Source organism: Saccopteryx bilineata, chromosome 3 (assembly GCF_036850765.1).
Source record: "Saccopteryx bilineata isolate mSacBil1 chromosome 3, mSacBil1_pri_phased_curated, whole genome shotgun sequence".
In the NCBI taxonomy this organism is placed as follows: domain Eukaryota; kingdom Metazoa; phylum Chordata; class Mammalia; order Chiroptera; family Emballonuridae; genus Saccopteryx; species Saccopteryx bilineata.
In genome coordinates, this window is record NC_089492.1 from 42,848,799 (window position 1) to 42,869,930 (window position 21,132).

The 21,132-nt window shown below is 37.5% G+C and overlaps 1 protein-coding gene across 2 annotated transcripts in view; it reads left to right on the forward strand.

The window, feature by feature from the left end:
• The window catches only part of CDH17 (cadherin 17), a 102,099-nt gene that overhangs the window by 40,315 nt on the left and 40,652 nt on the right, over positions 1-21,132 (forward strand). For both annotated transcript variants that reach the window (XM_066266056.1, XM_066266054.1), the window contains exons 3-9: positions 1,934-2,032; positions 13,232-13,366; positions 14,188-14,326; positions 16,637-16,795; positions 16,903-17,102; positions 19,399-19,530; positions 19,853-20,003. In XM_066266056.1, the coding sequence (XP_066122153.1) occupies positions 1,934-2,032; positions 13,232-13,366; positions 14,188-14,326; positions 16,637-16,795; positions 16,903-17,102; positions 19,399-19,530; positions 19,853-20,003 (1,015 nt within the window). The remainder of the gene's footprint in view (positions 1-1,933; positions 2,033-13,231; positions 13,367-14,187; positions 14,327-16,636; positions 16,796-16,902; positions 17,103-19,398; positions 19,531-19,852; positions 20,004-21,132) is intronic.

Genomic DNA, 21,132 nt, shown 5'->3' on the forward strand with positions numbered 1-21,132 from the left:
TTTCTGAGCTAATTTGTCCCCTCATGGTTTCATGATGGCTGCCATAGCTACAGATACAGGTCCATTGTCTGAGCAAGAACAGGGAAGTGTGAAGGGCAATGCCTGCTATGTCTGTCTTTTTTACATCAGGAAAACAAAACCTCGACCAGAATACCCCAGCGGACTTTCCCTTTTGTTTCATGGACCAGAACTGGTTCAGTTGGCCACCTTCCTAGCTGCAAGGGAGTCAGGGAAAGAGAACACTTGACTTCCCAAGGGAGAGAGGTTGACAATGCTGGGGAGAGCTAATCCAAGAGCCTGACACAACACTGAAAGAGAAGAGACCAAATTCCAAATCCCTCTGCATTCTTTGTTATTGTTCCTTTACTAGACAATCAGTATCAACTTAAGATTCAATGAACCAAGGGATACAGTATAAGATCATTTTTCCCATCACTCTCTTGCTAATTTTTCTTGAGTTATTCTCAGTATTTCCATGGCAAGGATATACTTTCTCTCCTTAAAGAAGTGGAAAACAAATTTTCTCCCATTCGCACCCACTTCTTACATTTTTCATTTCACCTGTCTTGCTCTTAAACCACTAACTTGCCCTATGCTTCTGATTTTAACTTACTTCACCCCTGATTTCTGCACAAGTAGGAGGTATGAAGAACCATGTAAGGAATAAGAGGAAACCAGCATTGGATATGGAGGCTAAATCCCTCCTCCCAGAGGTTGCCTCTACATGAGTGGGTTTTTGGATGGCTGTCACTTCCTGTGTGCCACCTGCTTCACTCTGCCTTGCATGTCCTCTCAAAGGTGCAGTAATTCTAAGAACAAAGGGATGGAATAAGGGCATATGTTGAATGCTCCCCATTTTTTCTGGTTAAAAATGGTGGGAGTCACACCCTCCCACATACCCTGGATGCGACTGGCTTTCTGCCAGGTTGTCTATGCTGCTTTTGCTTCCTGTGGCAGGTAGTGGGCATATAGTGGCTAAGAGAGCCAGTTTCAGAATTGTAGGTTTGAATCCTGCTTCCTGCCACGACCTGGGCAAATTACTTAACCTGTCTGCATCTGAGTCATATCACCTGTAAAATGGAGCTAATGATAATAATTTATAGGATTGACTGTGTTTAGGACAGAGCTCAGCACATACTGACTTAAGTGAGCTCTTTTTACTGTTCCAGCCTCCACTTACTACAATTTCAGCCTCATTTTGGGCATCTGCACAGGGTTGTTTGCCTTTCAGGTTCAGGGTCTTTGGATTTTAGAACAGTTGTGGGGCTACAGCTTGAAGTAAACATTTGTGTTTTTATTTGTTTCTAAATGAATATAGGTTGTTAGTCAAATGTTAAAACAGTAAGCTTTTCTTAAAGTTACGGTAAAAATTCAGATCAAATTTGACTAAAATTTACTGTTACTAGTGTCAAGCAAGCATTGTAGTAAACACATCTGCATATTCTTTTCTTTCCTTATAAATTCATTCATCCTTGGGAAGACTTTGAACTCCAGAGTGTTATGAATTTTCTTATAAGCGAATAGAAGTAAAAGGAGGTGTTTTAAGGAGCTGGTGTAAAACCATCTAGAATTTAGAGTGTGAGAAGATCACGCACTTTTGTTCAGTTAGTTCCACGTGTATGTGCTGTGTCAGTGAGCAAGTATCTTAACCTCTCTGAACCTCATTTGTAACACGGGAGTTACTATTCCATTCAAGCAGTGGCTTAAATGGTTAAATGAGAAAAGCAATGCAAAGCTCATAGCAAGCTTCTTGATATAGTAGAGCCTCAACAAATATTAGATGTCATTCTACCTGTTTTGACTAGATTTTACATTGCTTTGAGACAGGTTAAAGTTTTATGTTTCATTTATCAGTCCTGGAAGCCATAATAAGATTAGCAAGTAATATATTCATAATAGAGAGTGATGCTAATTTTCTTATCTTTTTAAACAGACAACTGGATCTGGACAAGAGGGGAGGTTTAGTGGACCCCTGAAACCCATGACATTTTCTATTTTCGAAGGCCAAGAACCAAGTCAAATCATATTCCAGGTAATAACGACTTTCAATCACTGTCATCTTGATTTATCATGTTCTCTCAGACTTTTACTCTTACCTACTGTGCAGCAGAAAATAAAATAGTCTTGGCAGATCTCATTATCAAGAACGATTTCAGAAGCTAAATTAAACAGAGAGATAGGTGGCCTCAGTCTTGTAAGGCATTGTATCTAACTAACATCCTCTCTTGGACCTCTTTAATTGTGTCTGGGGGGAGTTCTTCCACCTTGGGAGTGGGGATCTTGGTGCTTATAAGCTCTGCCTCTCCCACAAGGATGGGACGAGAACAAGTTTTGGGAGTGGGATGGCCCTGACCATCAAGGTCTCTGTTCAATTCAGTTGCCACTTGAAGTGTTTGAAAGTGTGGGTTCTCTGGAGTAGCGCTGAAATGGCATCTCTGTCTGGCCAAAGGCCTGCTTTTCCTTACTAAGTACTCTGAGCCCAGTCCTGGACCTTTGCCTATGGGATGGCCAAGGCACCCTGAGAAGCTGTCATCTCCATTAGTCATTGGATCTAATATGATAAATCAGATACTTTATCATAAGTAACTGATAAAGATATTGGATTGAGGTGTGGCCTGCAGGGGTGAATGACAGACTTCAGCTATTAAGGGCTCTGATAGAATCCTGGAAATGTAATGGAGAGGGAGAAAAACATGCTACTTCATTTACCAGAAATCCCCTGGGGAAACCCGCTTGTACTTAGAAGAGTTGAGGATGTTTTGATAAGCTTCTTCACTCCCCCATATACCAGGAAAGCAAAAGATGGTTGCTAAAACACCTTCTATGGTAGATCTTCCATTGTTTTGTTGGACCGTTTTGTCCACAGAGAGGCTGAAAGCTGCCTCATGCCCTTTCTCTCATTTGGTATTGGTGCAGATTCGTGCAGAGGGCCCCAGACTATGGCTGGCGGGGGTGCATGTGTCTCTGTCCAGCCCTGCTGTGCAGGCTGTTTCAGAGGCCTTACCCTATCCAGTAGGGGAAGTCAGGCAGGGAGGGTGAAGCAAACACTTTGGGAGTCAAAGGCTGAAAGAAATGCACTTGGAGAGGAAGGGAGAGAAAAGTACTCCAGCCAAGGCACAGCATGGATGCCAGCCAGCAAGGCCAGCACACTGCAAGGGCTGGCCCGAGGCCAGTGCAACTAGGGGGCGGAGAGCGAGGAGAAGAAGGGGGGAGAAGAGGCCGCAGAGACAGGCCGCACTGACTCCTAAGGCTCTTAGGTTTTCTCCTAAAAACAATGAGCCCGAATCAAGTTCCCGTTCAGGAAAGACTGCTCTGCTACAAACAGGAGGGAAAGAGGATACAGGGCTGGGAGGCTATGGCGGGAGCTCACACAAGAGACCATCTTGTTTGCTTACTTTCTCTGCCTTGCTTAGGGGACATTTAGTTATAAATTCTCTCACATTTTTTATCCCTTCCATTTATGTATTTTATGCTTCATAAGCAGGTAAGAACTTTGTGGCCCAGGCACACATTCATGTTCTTTTATTAGCTGTGTATGTAGTGGCTACCGTGTGCAAGGCACTGGGCGGGGCATGGGGATACAGGATGACTTCCAAACCATCCTGCCCCCGCGTACTCACAGGGTGGGAGAAGAAGACTAACAAGCATGCAAGCACATGCACTGAAGGTTCTCACTGGAGTCTGGTGGATGCAGAGGGGCAAAGGGGAGGGGAGGGAAACGTGACCAGCTTTAAATGATGACGGTAGTGGGCAAACAGAAAGGCTTCACTGACCCCTAAATTGAGCATTCAAAGATGAACAAGGCCCTCACAAATTGAAAGCAGTTCCTGAGTGTAGCACCAGGAAAAGCGTGGGGGTGTGCCTTTAGCAAGAAAATGAAAGATGATAGGTCGTCCAGGGGCTTAGGGCACTCAGAGGTGAGGCTGTGGAGGTCAGCGGGGGCTGGGCTGGCCCTTTACCCTGTGGTAGGCTGTGAGGCTCCACTGGAGCAGTCAAACAAGGAGTGCAGAAATTAGATCTGTGCTCTACAAACTTACTCAATGGCCATTCGAGATTGAGTTGAAGAGGCTGAGCCTAGAGGTAGAAAGGTTTGTGGGAAACTGTAGTGGAAGCGATGGAGACCTGTTCTAAGTAAGTCCAAAGGGGGATGGGAGAGAAGGAGATAAGGAACAATATGAGGAAGTCACACCTGTGGGAATTGAATGAGTGTGAGCTGAGTGAATGTGTGGGGTGAAAGGACCCAGAGGTGTTTAGGATAATTTTTAGGTTTCTTCTGGCTTGCTTGACTGAATGGTTTGTGATGTTAGTGTGTATGTGTGACAGTGGTGGGGGGTAGGTTTTTGGAAAAGTTAATAAGTTTTAGGCTTATTGAGTTTTAAGGTTATCTGTGGGGCAGCTAGCTGGAGAAGTTCAGGAAGCAGTGGTCATATGAAACCAGAGATACAAAGTGGGGAATCCGTCTCATACAGGGCTGATCCAGTGCTTGGTGCAACTGAGAGCCTGTCTTTAATGAGATATCTCAACTGCCACAGGGCCAAGCAAGTGATGAATGAAGCTATCTGGGGATAAGAAAAACAATAGCAAAAAATAGATACAGGGAAAACCCCAACTGAGCAAATGTGAAATTCACTTCAACATGTGGAACTTTAGGGAGTGGTGGGGACTGTGGCAAATTGAGAGTACATCAAGAGGGATAGGATGAATTGAACTCCAGACAGTTTTTACAAGTGAGAATTTGGGTACAATATTTTGGAATTTTATGATTTTTTAAAGAAAAATCAAAAATTTAAATTTATGTGAAATTTCCTAACTTAAGAATATTGGCACAGTGTATGGCCAATAGCCGCAGCCACCATCACAGCTGCCTGGCCCATGCAGGTTCGCATTTGATTCCAACAGACGGTAATGAAACAACGAAGCCAAGAACTGGTGGGCCATTACCTTTAATCCTAGCTCACACCTGGCGGGCGAGAAAATACACACAGTGGGAAAACACTTCCCTTTCTATTCAGGGCTCCCAAAGTCACTGACTTATCTGAGTTTCCTAGAATCAAAGACCCCACCAGCCTTATTCACCTCTGTCCTCATCTCCTCTTTGCACAAACTCTGTACAAACTGGCTTCTCCTTCAGCATTCCACCATCTTGGCTGCCTCTCCTCTGCAATGCTGATAGCAGGATCTGAGCGAGAGTGCCCTCGGTCTGCCTCATTTAATAGTGTAGAAATTAAAGCTTTTAAGCCAATATATAAATAAGGAAGTCTCTGATACAAAGCCACTTATCTGAGGCATAAATGGGATTCCTCATGAGAGTGCACCACCCCACATCATTCAACAGTCAAGGGTGTGGGGAAAAGCTCAGTTTTGAGAAGATCTTAGTATTAAAAGGGTGGGAAAGGCTTAATTTTAAAACCAAATCTTAGGCTATAAGTACCTTGCCAGCATACAGCCTGTCTCCCACACCCAATGCAAATTATAAGCCAGCAAACATATATATCATATTTACAAACTTATTTGACTAACACATAGCTTCAAAAAAATTATCACATAAGCTAAACAAACATATTTGTGAGTCAGAGAGTCTGTGGTTACTTCTGAATGAGGAGACTCAAGGCAGAAGAGAGTAGGTGTTCTGTGAATACAGGCCCACATTCCATGGAATGAAATCAGGATGGTGCGTAGAGGCAATCCCTGATTTACAAACACCGCAGACTAGAAACTGTTTGATAGGATCATTTGATAGTCTCAGAACATTTATTTATTTTTGTGTTCTCTTTTGCTGTAGCCATGCTACAAAGTTTATCTTTTCTTGGCAAAAAAAAAAAAAAAAAAAAATTGGTAGGGTAGTTGTCATGGCTGAATGTTTCTTTTTATGGGTGTGTGTGTATTGGAGTGGAAGAGTAGGAGATGAAGGTGATTTCCTTCCTAGGATCACAAAATCTTTGTGCTGGAAAAGACTTCAGAGACTTCTAATACCAACTGGTTGTTTTACAAACAGGGATACTGAGGTTTAAATAAGTTAATGGCAGAGCTGAAACTAGAAAACAATAAACTTCTAGTCAAATATACCATCTTTGTATGTGGAGATAATACAGCAAATAACAAGCAGAACATATATATCAATAACAAGGAGATAACAAATGTGTTAGTACTTCATTACTTTTTTATGGCTGAATAATATTCCACTGTATGGATATATGGATATACCACAGTTTGAATACCTACTTATCAATTGATGGATATTTATGGCTATTATGAATACTGCTATCAATGGACATTCATATATAACTTTTTGAAAAGATATATGCTTTTAATTCCCTTGGATATATACCTAGGTGTGAAACTGCTGAGTCATAGTTTAACTTTTTGAGAAACTACAAAACTGTTCTCCATTCTCAAAACTATTTTACATTCCCATTAGCATTGTATAAGGCAGGGGTCCCCAAACTTTTTTCACAGGGGGCCAGTTCACTGTGCCTCAGACCGTTGGAGGGCCGGACTATAAAAAAAACTATGAACAAATCCCTATGCACACTGCACATATCTTATTTTAAAGTAAAAAGACAAAACTGAAATAAATACAATATTTAAAATAAAGAACAAGTAAATTTAAATCAACAAACTGACCAGTATTTCAATGGGAACTATACTCCTCTCACTGACCACCAATGAAAGAGGTGCCCCTTCCAGAAGTGCGGCGGGGGCCAGATAAATGGCCTCAGGGGGCTGCATGCGGCCTGCGGGCCGCAGTTTGGGGACCCCTGGTATAAGGGCTCTGATTTCTCCACTTCCTTGCTAACACTTGTTATTATAACTATCCTAATATCTTAATGTCCTATATGCTAATGGGAGTGAAGTGGTATTTCTTTGTAATTTGGGATTGCATTTCCTTAATGACTAATGATGTTGAGTATCTTTTCATGTGTTTATTGGCTATTTATATGATATATCTTCTCTGGAGAAATATCTATTCAAAACCTTTGTCTATTTTTTAATTGCATTATTTGTCTTTTAACTGAATGTAAGGGCTCTTTATATTTTCTTCATACAAGTTTGTTATCAGATAGGTAATTTGCAAATATTTTCTCATATTTCTATAGTTTATCTTTTCACTTTCTAGAAAGCATAATTTGAAGCACAAAAGCTTTTAATTTTGATGGTCAAATTTTTTCTTTTCTTTATGCTTTTGATATCATATCTAACAAACTATTATCTCATCCAGAGTCCTGAAGATTATGTTTGTTTATTATTCTCAGAGTTTTACAGTTTTAGCATTTACATTTAGGCATTTGATGTATTTTTAGTTAATTTTACTGTATGGTGTGGAGGTAGGGACCCAACTTCATTCTTTTGCACATGGATATTCAGTTATTCTACCACCATTTTTTGAAAACCCTATTCTTTCCCCATTGAATTATCTTGGCACTATCATTAGAAATTAATTGACCATAGATGTAAAAGTTTATTTCAGAATTACTAATTTCATGTTATTGATGTATATGTCCATCTTTATGCTCAAAAGAGTACTACATTATTTTGAATACTGTAGCTTTGTAGTAACTTTTAAAATCAGGCAGTTTCAAGTGCTTCAAATTTGTTCTTTTTCAATATTGTTCTGTCTATTCTGGGTCTCTTCTATTTTTATATAAATTTTAGGATCAGCCTGTCAATTCTATAAACAAGAAAATTATAATTTTCATAGGGATTGTGTTGAATCAGTGTCTCAACTTGGGGAGTATGATCATCTTAACAACATTAAGTTTTTTAATCCTTGAACATGAGATGATTTTTTATTTATTAGATCTTTAATTTCTTATGAACAACAAATGTTTTATAGTTTTCAGTTTATAGCTCTTCTATTTCTTCAGTTAAATTTCTTAAGTATGCTTTTTAAAATCTTATTGTAAATAGAATTGTTTTCTTAATACCATTATTAGATTGCTATTTTCTATTGTATACAAATACAACTGATTTTTGTATATTGATCTTTTATCCTGCAAACTTACTAGACTTGTTTATTAGCTATAATAAATTTTTGAAAACTCTTTAGAATTTTCCATATGTAAGAGAATGTCATCTGCAAATAGAAATAATTTTACTTCTTTCTAATCTGGTTGCCTTTTATTTCTTTTTCCTCCCCTCTGAGGACCACAAGTACAATGTTATTTAAATGGCAAGATTGGGCAAACTTTTCTTCTTCCTGATTTTATGGGGAAAATTTTCAGTGTCTCACTATTAAGTATAATGTTACTGTTAGTTTTTCTTAGATGCCCTTTAACAGGTTGATAAAGTTACCTTCTATTCCTACTTACTGAGTATTTCTTATCATGAAAGGATGTTGGATTTTTGTTAAATGATGTTCTTTCTGCTTTTAATTAATTAATTCAACACTAAATCAATTAATTTTTACATATTGAAGTAGCTGTATTCTAGGATAAATTCCACTTGGTCATGGTATATAATCTTTTTATATGGTAACAGATTCAGTTTGCTAGTATTTTGTTGAAGACTTTTGCATTTATATTTCATATGAGATATAGGTTTGTAATTTTGTTGCATTGTCTTTTCTGATTTGTGTATCAGGATGATATTGACTTCATGGAATGAATTGGGAAGTATTCCTTACTCTTCTAGTTTTTGGAAGCATTTTTTTCTTACGTGTTAGGTAGAATTCACCAATAAAACCAACTGGTCTTGAGCTTTCCTTTGTGAGAACTTTGTTGATTACTAATTCAATCTCTTTACTAGTTATAGTTCTATTAAGATTTTCTGTTTATTCTTTAGAAGGTCTTGGTAGTTTTTGTCTGTATAGGAATTTATCCATTTCACTTAGGTTGTATAATTTATGAAAAACAATGATAGTATTTATTTATTTATTTTTGAGAGGCAAGGGAGAGAGAGAGAGAGAGAGAGAGAGAGAGAGAGAGAGAGAGAGGAACATTGAATTGTTCCTGTATCTGCCCTGACTGGGGGATCAAATGGGCAACTTCTGTGTTCTAGGACAATGCTCCAACCAACCATACTATGCAGCAAGGCCAATAGTATTTTCTTAAATTTTTTTTAAATCTCTGTAAGATTGGTAATGATGTTCCCTCTTACATTCTTGACTTAAAAAAAAAAATTCCGAAGTTAGAAGTGGGGAGGCAGTCAGACAGACTCCCTCATGCGCCCAACCGGGATCCACCCAGCATGCCCACCAGGGGGCGATGCTCTGCCCATATGGGGCATTGCTCCGTTGCCGCTGGAGCCATTTTAGTACCTGAGGTGGAAGCCTCAGAGCCGTCCTTAGCGCCTGGGCCAACTTTGCTCCAATGGAGCCTTGGCTGTGGGAGGTGAAGAGAGAGATAGAGAGGAAGAAGAGGGGGAAGGGTGGAGAAGCAGATGGGTGCTTCTCCTGTGTGCCCTGGCTGGAAATTGAACCCGGAACTTCCACATGCTGGGGTGACACTCTACTGCTGAGCCAATCAGCCAGGGCCTTGACTTTTGTTATTTGAATTTTGTCTCTTTTTTTCTTGGTAAATCCAAATGGGGAGTTCTCAATTTTGCTGATCTTTTCAAAAAATCAATTTTTGGTTTTGTTGATTTTTTTCCTTTGCTTTTTTATTTTCCACTTTAGTAATTTGTACTCTAATCTTCATTTTTTCTACTTGCTTTGGCATTAGTTTATTCACCTCTCCCCTCACCCCTGTTTCTTAAGGTGGAAGATTATTTATTTTAGACCATTTTTCTTTTATAAGCATTTACAGCTACAGCTTCGAAATATTGCAGGTTCAGTTCCAGGACCACTACAATTAAAGTAAATATCGCAATAAAGCAAGTCACATGAATTTTTTGGTTTTCCAGTGCATGTATGTTTATATATATGCATATATGTTTACACTATATTGCAGTCTGTTAAGTATGCAATAGCATTTTCTAAATATGTGCATACCTTAATTTAAAAATATTTTATTGCTAAAAATACTAACAAGCACGTGAATCTTTAGTCAGACATAATATTTTGCTGGTGGAGTGTCTTGTCTCAATGTTGATAGCTGCTGACTGATCAGGGTGATGGTTGCTGAAGGTTAGGGTGGCTATAGCAATTTTAAGAAAATAAGACAACAATGAAACTTGTGCATAGGTTGACTCTTTTCATTTAAACACTTACAGGTTATTGAAGTGTTATTAATTGGCCTAATGATAATATTGGTGTGTCTCAGAGAATAGAGAGACTTGAGGAGAGGGAGAGAGATAATAGAATGGCCAGTAAGTGGAGCATTCAGAACACAAACAACATTTATTAATTAAGTTTACCATCTTACATGGGCATGGTTCATGGTGCCCTCCCCCCCAAATGACAATAGTAACATCAAAAATCATTGGTCACAGACCACTATAACAAATATAATAATGAAAAAGATTGAAACATTGAAAGAATTACCAAAATGTAACACAGAGATATGAAGTGATCAAATGCTGTTGGAAAAATAGTGCTTGCTAGATTAGGATGGTCACACACTTTCAGTTTGTAAAAAACACAAATAAAGTTAAACTCAAAGCACAATAAAGTTAAACTCAATAAAATGAGATATACTTGTATAGATACTGCTTAATCTGCATCCCATAAGGTTTGGTCTGCTGTATTTTCACTTTCATTCATCTGAACATATATTCTAGTTTCCTTTTTAATTTCCCCTTTGACCAGTTGGTTATTAGAGTGTGTTATTTCCACATATTTGTGATTTCCTCCAATTTCTGTAATATTCTATTTGTTATATACATTATTGAAAGTGAAGTTTTGAAGCCACCAACAATATTTTCCCTTTAATTCTGTTTTTGCTTCATATATTTTAGGGTCTTGGTAAGTACATATATGTTTATAATACTTATAGTTTCTTGATAAATTGACGCTTATAGAATGTTTTTTTTTGTCTCTGATATGAATTTTTGTTTTAAATTGCTATTATTTTAAAGTTTGTTTTTCTTCTAATATTACAGATTAATTTCACCCTCATTTTGAAGGATAACGTTGTTAGATATACAACTGGGAGTCATTTTCTTTCAGCACTTTTGTTATATTGTTTCATTGCCTTCCTGCCTCCATGAGAAATCTACTGTTCTGTTTATTGAAGATCTTTTATATATAATAAATCTTTGCAAGGTTCTTTCCTTGTTTTTCATATGTTTGATTATGATATATCTAAATTTGGGTCTCTTTAAATTTATTGTATTTGGAATTTATTCAACTTCTTGGATATGAAGATTAATGCTTTTTCTCAAATCTGAGAAGTTTTTGTTACTCTTCCTTCAAATAATCTATATGTTCTTTTACTCTTTCCTTCTATGAATCACATTATGCATGTGTTTGCTTGATGGTATTTCATTGTGTCTAGAATTCTGTTAATTATATTTCTTCATTGTTTTTTTAACATTCTTCAAAGTGGATAATCTCAAGTGATCTATTAAGCGCACTGATACTTCTACTCACTCAGATCAGAGCTCTTTCTAATGAATTTTCTTTCAGTTATTATAAACTCCAAAATTTCTATTTTTTTTTAATCATTTCTATGGCTTATTGATAGTCTCTATTTGGTGAAACAGTATTCTCATACTTTCTTTTAGATATTTAGAAATGCTTTCTGACTCTTAAAAATAGACAACATAAAGTTTTTATCTAGTAAGTTTAACATCTGGGCTTTCTCAAGGCAATTTCTATTGCCTGCTTCTTTTTCTGTATATGGGCCTGTTTCTTAAAATTTTCATGGCTCAGAATCATTTGTTGAAAACTGAATATGTTAAATACTATGATGTGGCAGCTCTAGAAATCATAGCCCCTCCTCTTCCCAATGATATACAGGTCTTTTACTTAAAATGAAAAATAATAACACTTTTATTTATTATATAAACAAAATAATATCAATAAGCAAACAATAACAAAAAAACTCCCCACATTCCTACCCCCTTTAAAACTGTTTTTTAAAATTCCATTTCTTGCCCACTGACATGAATACTTTTGATACTGTTATAATTATAATCTAGGCTTATGCTTATATTACTTTTGTTACTTTACATCATAACATTGTTTCTTAAGCTGCTTCATAATTTGTAGAATGAACATTTTAATGATTAAAATTTTGTCAACTTTATGTGCTATAATAATTTTATCATCTTTCTTTTGGACCATTTATGCATTGTCAACTTTACTGGTATTATAAATAAATCTACTCACACAACAAATGTGTTTACTGTTTAAAAATTATTTTCTTAAAATAAATTTTGTTTAGTAATGTTTGCTATCAAAGGCTACAAACACTTTATTTAATGCCTCAAGTTATTTCCAAAAGGATTATACAAATTTATATTTCCATCAGTAATATATGTTTCTTTATATCCTTTCTACAATCCTGAAACCTTGGCCATTTTTAATTTTTAAATTTGTTAATAAAAATAAATAAAATATACTAAATATTATTACTGAGGTTGAACAATGTTTAAGTCTGCTTTATTTTATGGAAATTTTCTATTCTTGTGGTCTTAAAAGTACTATAACTTTTCAATAATATTGTGATAACTATGTATGGTGCCAGTTGGGTACTGGAAATATCAAGAGGAACCCTTTGTAAAGTATGTGACTATCTAACCAATATGCTATAGACCTAAAATCAATATAATTAATATTGATAAAAATTAATTGATAGTAATAGCAATTCAAAAATAACATTGAAAGTAATTGAAAAATAAAATTTTAGCTTTGTCTATAGTTGATCTTTTCTTCACTTCTAAAAGGTAATTAAGAGATTGTCATATAGAATACTATCAAGTTAAAGCCACTTTTAAATTGTTTTCTTTAATACTAAGTATTTCTCAGTCATTGTCACAATGTTTAGAAGTACTAAATGACAACATTTGTTATCCTACCAATAAAGCCACACTTTTAAATATTTCTTGGAAGTTAGTAATGATTTAGCTTTCATATATTCCCAGACAAATCTCACCTAGCTCTAGTTACAATTTAGAGCATCAGTTGACTTTTGTCAATATATTAAAGTATATTATACATTGTTTTTTGAAGGAATTGTAGTTTGAATGTTAGTTAATTCTCAAGCAAATGTTTAGAATATATTACTTTAAAAGCTCAGAGCTTCCTAGTTAGTGATTGTACAATAAAAATGTTACCTGAAATTGGTGACTTTCTACAAATTCCATAACATTGTTTTTTCTTACAAACTCATCTAACTTTTGCTTTTCCCAGTTTAAGGCCAATCCTCCTGCTGTGACTTTCAAACTAGCTGGGGAGACAGATGGAATATTTCAAATAGAACCAGATGGACTTTTGTATCACATCAGAGCTCTGGACAGGGAAACAAGGGCTTTCCACAAACTCCAGGTGAATTGAGACCAGAAAATGTCACCTAACTCCAATCTTTCTGAGCATCCTTTGTTCTGGAAGTATCACTGGCACCTTCACCCCTTGCATGGAATCCTGTTGGGGTTCTCCTAACATTAATGGCATGCTTTGTAAACACCATTTGTCCATTGTTTTTACCAACTACTAAAGGGTATGGCAAAAATCCCTTCTTCCTTAGGCTCCTTAGCATAGCAATGCCCTCAGATGGCATTATATTAAAGTATGGCATGCTCAGGTACCTGGATCAAGACTAAGCCAACACTTGGTTTTCACTGGTATCTGCCTGTGTCTGTTGGGTGGGCTCTGGATCCACAAAAAAGGCAGCATCAGTGCTGGTATGGAGCTTCTTCGGACCTTGCAAGAAGCAGTTTTTATGTTTAGTATCTGAATGCACAGGCATAATGCACTCCCCAATCCTGGGGAAAAAGAGCAAGCCAAAAGTTTTTTGTTTGGTAACTTCTACTGTTAAATCTTCGGGTTGACCATTGAAATGCCTCTGTAAGAGGACATCACAGTACTCCCATAGCCTCAGGGTCAAAGTGCTCTTATTTCCAGCTATTTAGAAAAGAAGCATGTCTAGTGTCTAGCTTACCCCACTACTGGAAAAAGTCCTAATAACCCAGGTTTAACTGATAGTGCCCCTATTTTAGCAGGTCCCAATTTAGGTCTTTATGGTTGTCTTTCTCCCATATAGTTACCAAGTATTGGTTCTTAGAGCTCTAATTTCCCTCGTGACTTTTTTTGTGTGTAATTTGAAGTCCAGATTCACCAAGCTGGTTTCCTTTTCCTTTCTACATCAGGTCTCAGCCCTGGATGCTCACGGGACTACAGTGGAAGGCCCAGTCCCTATCACAATAGAAGTAAAGGACATCAATGATAATCGGCCCACGTTTCTCCAGTCAAAATATGAAGGCTCAGTAAGGCAGAATTCTCGCCCAGGTAATAGGCAGGAGCCTGGAGGTATTTGAGGAAAGATGGAAGGGTATCAGGCAGAAGGGGAAGAGTTGTTTGGCTACCGGCTGGAGCTGTCACTCATTAAACACTTACTTTCTTAAATTTCACAGCAATCCTCTGGGAGTTGTTTAATTATTCTTTTTGTTCTAGGGTACAGTTTCTCAAACCGTGGCACCATGGACACCTTGGGCCTGCTAACCCTTTTACTTTTTGGTCAGGAGCTGTCATATGCATTGTAGGATGTTAAGCAGCATCCCTGACATCTACAACAGATGCCAGAAGCAACACCTACCCGTAAATTGTGACAACAAAGATGTCTTTAGACATTGCGAAATGTTCTCTGGGAGGATGAAAACGCACCCCTAGTTGAGAACCACTGTTCTAGAGTGAGATTGAGAGAATATCTTAGAGCTATATAACACTTTAGAATATTCTGGAAAGGTGAGCTCACTCCCACATTTTCCCAGGAATCTCACATTCTCATGGTCACTGTTGGCTCCCATTTCTTTTTCTTCTCTTACTTCCAAACCTAGCTGTGACTTATCCATTCACTATGTTCCTACCCTTCATTTCCAGAAAAGCCCCTCATCAAAGCATAAGTGTGTACCACAGGCGTTACTGAAGATTTAGGGGGATGAAGGAGCATTACATCATAACAGTACACAAAATAACCATAAATATTAGATTTCTGAGTTCTCAGAAACATTCTTGGCCATGTCTGTCAACTCAGTCTCAAGCTTCCCTCTACATTAAATTTATCTCTTTCTTTAATTCCAATCTGCACCTGACCAGGTGGTGGCACAGTGGATAAAGCATTGACCTGGGATGCTCAGGACCCAGGTTTGAAACCCCAAGATCACCGGCTTGAGCGTCGGCTTACATCTTGAGTGCAGAATCACTAGCTTGAGCATGGAGTCATAAAAAACATCTCATTGTTGCTGGCTTGAAGCCCAAGGTCACTGGCTTGAGCGATGGATCATTGGCTCCGCTGGACCTCCCCAACCCCCATCAGGGCACATATGAGAAGCGATCAATGAACAACTAACTTGCCACAACTATAAGTTGATTCTTCTTATCATTTCTCCCTTTCTGTCTGTCTGTGTCTGTCTGTCTATCTGTCTCTTTCTGGCAAAGAAGAAAATTCCAACTTGTAATTACTCAGGAAAAGTATTCTTTCTACTCTATTATGTGGAGCAATTTCACTGTCTTTGTCTATGAATCTGTTAAATAAGATTATTTCATTTTTTCCTTTTCTCTCTTCATCAATAGGATCTTCTAGATTAGTGATTCTCAAACTTTTGGTCTCCGAGCTCTTGTATTCCCTTAAAAATTATTAAGGACTCCAAAGAACTTTTGGATATATCCAATTATATTACATGTGGGTTATATCCAGAGGAATGCTGGTAAATGTTTAATAGCCTGTCTCTGGGTGGGGGGAGGAAGCCCTGCTTATAACATTTACCAATTTCTGTGGTAAAAATATTTCTACCATGCCTATTTTAAGTTACTAATGATGTTAATAATTTACTCACAAAACTTCTGGAAATTCAACAATTGGTTCTCATAAGCTGGTTCCTCTATATCACTAGTTATATCTACTAATATTTATCATATTAGAAATTAAAACCTAGAAACTTTAAGATATTTATTAATTCTTTTAAAATAATGAACATTTTAATGAAAACTATATTTTCAAAGGCAAAAAGAATTATTAAGAATAATGGCATTATTTTAATATTTAATGTCTGAATTAATTGAAGAGAATTAGACTCTTCTGTCTGTTTCTGCAGTCTTTCTGTTGTTTTATGCTGTTTTAGTTGAAGCACATGAAGAAAAACTTGCTGCACACAGATATGCAGTTGGAAAAAGGAAGAATATTGTAATAGCATTTTCAGATAACTATGGATATTCTTTGATACTATACCTTAACAAGTGATGCTTTGTTAAAGGCTGGTTACAATGTGGAATCTGAAACCATAGCAATGTCTTTATTTTAGTACTCCCTTACACTTAAATCCATTGAATTAACTTGTGCTTTGAGTGGATCTGTTTTTACATGTACATAAGTTGTCCCCACTGACCCTAAAAAACAGTTTAAGAGACCTTTAGAGGTCCCTGGACCATACTTCAAGAAACCTCATTCTAAGTAAAGGAAGCAAATATTTATTTCCTTATTGATATGAATTATGACATCTTTCTCCATTCTATCTCTGCCTCTTAGAAGGCAAAAGTGGGTATGGTTGGTTTGGGTTTCAATTAATATCTTTTTTTTTCTGGTTACATTTCATTAAATAGGAAAGCCTTTCATGTATGTCAATGCTACAGATCTGGATGATCCAGCCACTCCCAATGCCCAGCTTATTTATCAGATTGTCATGCAGCTACCCAGGGTCAATGATGTCATGTACTTTCAGATAAACGACAAAACAGGGGCAATATCACTTACCCAGGAAGGTAAGTCAAATGACACCCTCAGAGAACTGACTGAGTCAGAAAAAGGGGCATAGATCTGTGTCATCTTCAGAGACATTTCCTTTTCTGTTCTTTTCTACTTTGCTTAGGATCTCGAGAATTGGATCCCATTAAGAATTCTTTCTATAATCTGGTGGTCTCAGTGAAGGACATGGGAGGCCAGATTGAGAATTCCTTCAGTGACAGTGCATCTGTGGATATTACAGTGATGGAGAATATTTGGAAAGCACCAGAACCAGTGGAGATTGTAGAAAACTCGACTGATCCTCACCCTATCAAAATCACTCAGGTAGTGCCAAAGGAATGATTATAACCCACTAAAGAAATGGCATCACTTTGTATAAACCCACTTTCATGGTCTTCACTGATACATTCAGTATATACATTTTTATGTAACATAATTATAAAGCAAACTAAATAAGCAAAGTCTCTGGCCCCAAGAGTCTGGAGTTTACCCTCATGGATAAAGTCTTGGCTTCACCAAATTGAATTCAGATATATACATATATATCTTTGAAAGAAAATTTCGTCCAAGATTCCAAAGATTTTTGTTATCAATTCCATTGATATTTGTTGATCCCTGTCAGTAGTCTGGGATATAGCTACACTAGAGTGGGTTTTATATGGTACACAAATCATGTACATGTAAATGATTTGAATATTGAAAGGCTGCTTCTTATTCTTGTGGGATAAATCTCTGTACAGTAAATTCATCCCATCATAGGCTGAGGGCCATAGACAAGACTGGCCAAGAGTAAGAGTTGAGTAGGCAACTGTTACTATCGGAGACCACCCTCCCCCAACTTCATCTCATTTCCATTAACATGCTCCCCCTCCCACCTCTGTGGCTGGTAATCCCACCCTAAGTCCCTTACTTCCTTAGCTGTTATAAATATACTGTGGGCTCCACCCAGATCTGATCTTTTCTGGAAGATCCAGATGTTCCTTGGCATGAAAGCTGTGGGTTAGTGAGAGCACTGGCTTGGGAAGCCGATGACCAAAACCATTTCTTGCTCTATTACTTTAATGGTTGATCATAGAATAAGTCACTTAACTATTCTGAGTCCCAACCTGTCAACAGTAAAATGTGGTTAATAACACCTCTCCTGGTTATGGAGATCATGTTTATGAAAGTAGATAACAGGTATTAATGTTATGAGTGAGCCCCAGTCTGTGTTTGCCCTATGATTGTTTAAAATGACACTGTTGTTGTTAAGGGGCCCTGGAATGGTCCATTTTATGTACTGTGTATAGCCTAAAAGAATTTTTTTTATTTAATGTTGAATTAATAAACTTCACCATTAGGGAAAAACAAAAGAATGAAAGCAAGAGTTATTCTGCTTTGCCAGCTAAGAAGGTGTTAAAGTGTAAATACCATGACAATTGCAGAGTTAGGGCTTTTACTCAAGTCTTCTTATTTATTATTTTACATGATCCCCATAAAGATTTGTAAATGCTAAAAAAATTGCATATGCTTGTTTTCTAGGGGGACTGTCAAAGAAAAGAAATTTGGGGGTGCCACACCTAACACCCAGGCCTGGGGAAAGTGCTTTGGGTATTTTGAAACCCAAGAAGAAGACTGGAGGGGAAAGTTCAAGAGAAATCTTAGACTGAATTTTTAGGGCAGAAGAAGTACTCACCTAGACTCAGAAATGTGGTTTTTGGCTTGGCAGAGGGTGGTGCTAAAACAACCAGCAAGGGACGATGCTGCTTCTCTGATACATCTCCAAGTTGGTCTGAGAGAGTAGTTTAATGTGACAATTCCAAACAGCCGTAGGACCTTGGGCAAATCACTTCAACTATTTGTTCCCCGTTTTTCTCACTTATAGAATGGGGTAACAGTAGTCTCTACTTCATAAGACTTTTGAGAATTTAATGAAATAATAGATAAAAGTATTTGGAATTGTGTTGGGCATGTGGTAAACCCTCAATAAGTGTTATTGATGTTAGAACATCAGAGAAGCCAAGCTCTGTCTGTAGCAAGTAGACCAGCCTTATAATTGACTTTATTTACTGGTTTTGCCAAGGGGTCTACAGAACAGCACAAGGAGTTGGTAATTATTCTTATCCCTGAAGCCTTTAAAACTAAATATTTAGGGAAGGAATGTGTCTTATTTATATATATCATTTGTCTTAAATAATAGTATGGAGAAAAGTTTAAAGTATCTCCTTTGCTAGTCATTGGTGAATTTTTGAAGCTCATCCTACATCACGGCCTAGTCCTCAGATAATGGCAGCTACAGAGTATATTTTGTTTCTTAGATTGATGTTTTATTGATAGGAGGCCTCCACAGTCAGACTTCCAAAATAATGACCTACAAACTCTTGAGAAGGTTTTTAAAAGATTGCTTTAGAGAAGAAAAATACCCCTTTTGTGCTTTTTTTGGAACAACATAACTTGGTAAAAAAAAAAAAAAAGCTTATTTTAGGTTGAAAATAAAATATGTAATTCAGTAGTCATAAGAAACCATGCACATACAAACATTGTTGTCAGAAGTTTTAAACTGAGAACCAGAAAATGGTCTCTTTCCTTGTTCTCCTGGTCCAGATGTGTCTTCCCTCACTGGTCACTTTGGGCCCTGCAGGTGCGGTGGAACGAGCCAGGTGCTCGGTATTTCCTAGTTGAGAAGGAGAAGCTGCCAAGATTCCCATTTTCAATTGACCAGGAAGGAGATGTTTATGTGACTCAGCCTTTGGACAGAGAAGAAAAGGATTCAGTGAGTAAAACGGGGAGAAGTTTCACAGAAGTGACAAGACCAAATCCTATGCTCACAGCGAGCCGAGAGCAGAAATGATTTTACTTTAAAGCAGTTATAAAAAATCTGGAACTTCTGTGTTCTGAATCCCGGCACATTATTGCTCTCAAAGACATGATAATATCCACACAAATCCGGTCCATTTCATTTTTTTTCTCCTCATTTCCCAGTTCTAAGTAAATTGTAAATAAGGGAGTAAATGAAATCGAATCGAAACAGTCATTTTCTCTGATTTTAAAGGCAGTGATGAAGTAGTGTCGTAACTCTGATCTTCCTGTTGTAGTATGTTTTCTATGCGGTTGCAAAGGACGAGCTTGGAAAACCACTTGCATTCCCACTGCAAATTCATGTCAAAGTTAAAGACATTAATGATAATCCACCTACGTGTCCATCTACAGAGACTATATTTGAGGTCCAGGAGAACGAAAGAATAGGTAAGAAACAAGAACTGTTCAAAGCTGCGGAAGTGTCATTCTTATGTTAACTCTGCAATCCCTTTTGTCCTTTCTGTCTTGTACAAGGTGGGCAGGTAAACCTGACTGGTGATCAGGTGTCTATGCCTGACACACTGTAGAGGTTGAATGCACCTTGAAACTCACATAGGTACAAAATTCTGGCTCAATTACTGTTTGGGTAGCGTTCTTAAACTGGAACTTTTATGGGTACCTCACCACCACTACCACTATTGCTGCTGCTGCTGCCACCCTCACCGCTAGCACTAACACCATAGCCCCTTACACCACTATTCTGTATTCATATATAAGGTTATCTTATTTGCAAAGTTTTTTTACATGGCTTCTTATTTGCCCTCTAACAAAATCAGTAACAGAAAAAAATCTCATCAAATTTGCTAAATAATTTAAATCAGCATTTACACCCCAGGCCTAATACCCTGCAATAAGTAAGCATGGCAATTGGAAATAGACTTTTGACCCTTGATGCTCCCCTCTAGAAATTTGATAATAAAGTTCAGGAGGCTGGTGGGTAAAATTCAAGTCCTATCCATTTCTGTCCTTTTGTTCTTGACTTGCTTTGTTTTCTTTTACTGTGTCTCGTGACAGGTTTAGTTTTGTACTGGAATGACTAGTAGGAGAACATTATGATTTCTGGGAGATTTATGACTTCTCTGGATTTGGGAAATCTCTTATCTATTACTCCTTGGCATTGAGCCCACTGGCCTCTGGCCTGAGAAGGCTGGCTTTTCTTGCAATATTTTTGTCTGTTGTTTTCTGTAAGTTTCAGAGATTTTACAAGGTGAGCACTGTCTTATGACTACCATGCCTGAGGCTTTTTCCCCCTTCTGGGCAGATCCTCACAAGCCTGTGGACGTTCTCATCATTTTCTCTTGATCTCTCTATTCTTCTTGGCACACACTTTTGACACATTAGGTGATGTCCTGGTGGCTTAGTGGGCACTGCTTGCATGACTTGTTTGCTCAATGCTTATATTTTTCTTCTTGCTCTCAGGAGTTATGCATATGCAGTCTATTGTCAGTATGTTTTGCTTAACTCTTCTCCTTTTCATTTATTTTAATTCTTGCTGCAATGGGAAGTATTAGATGAC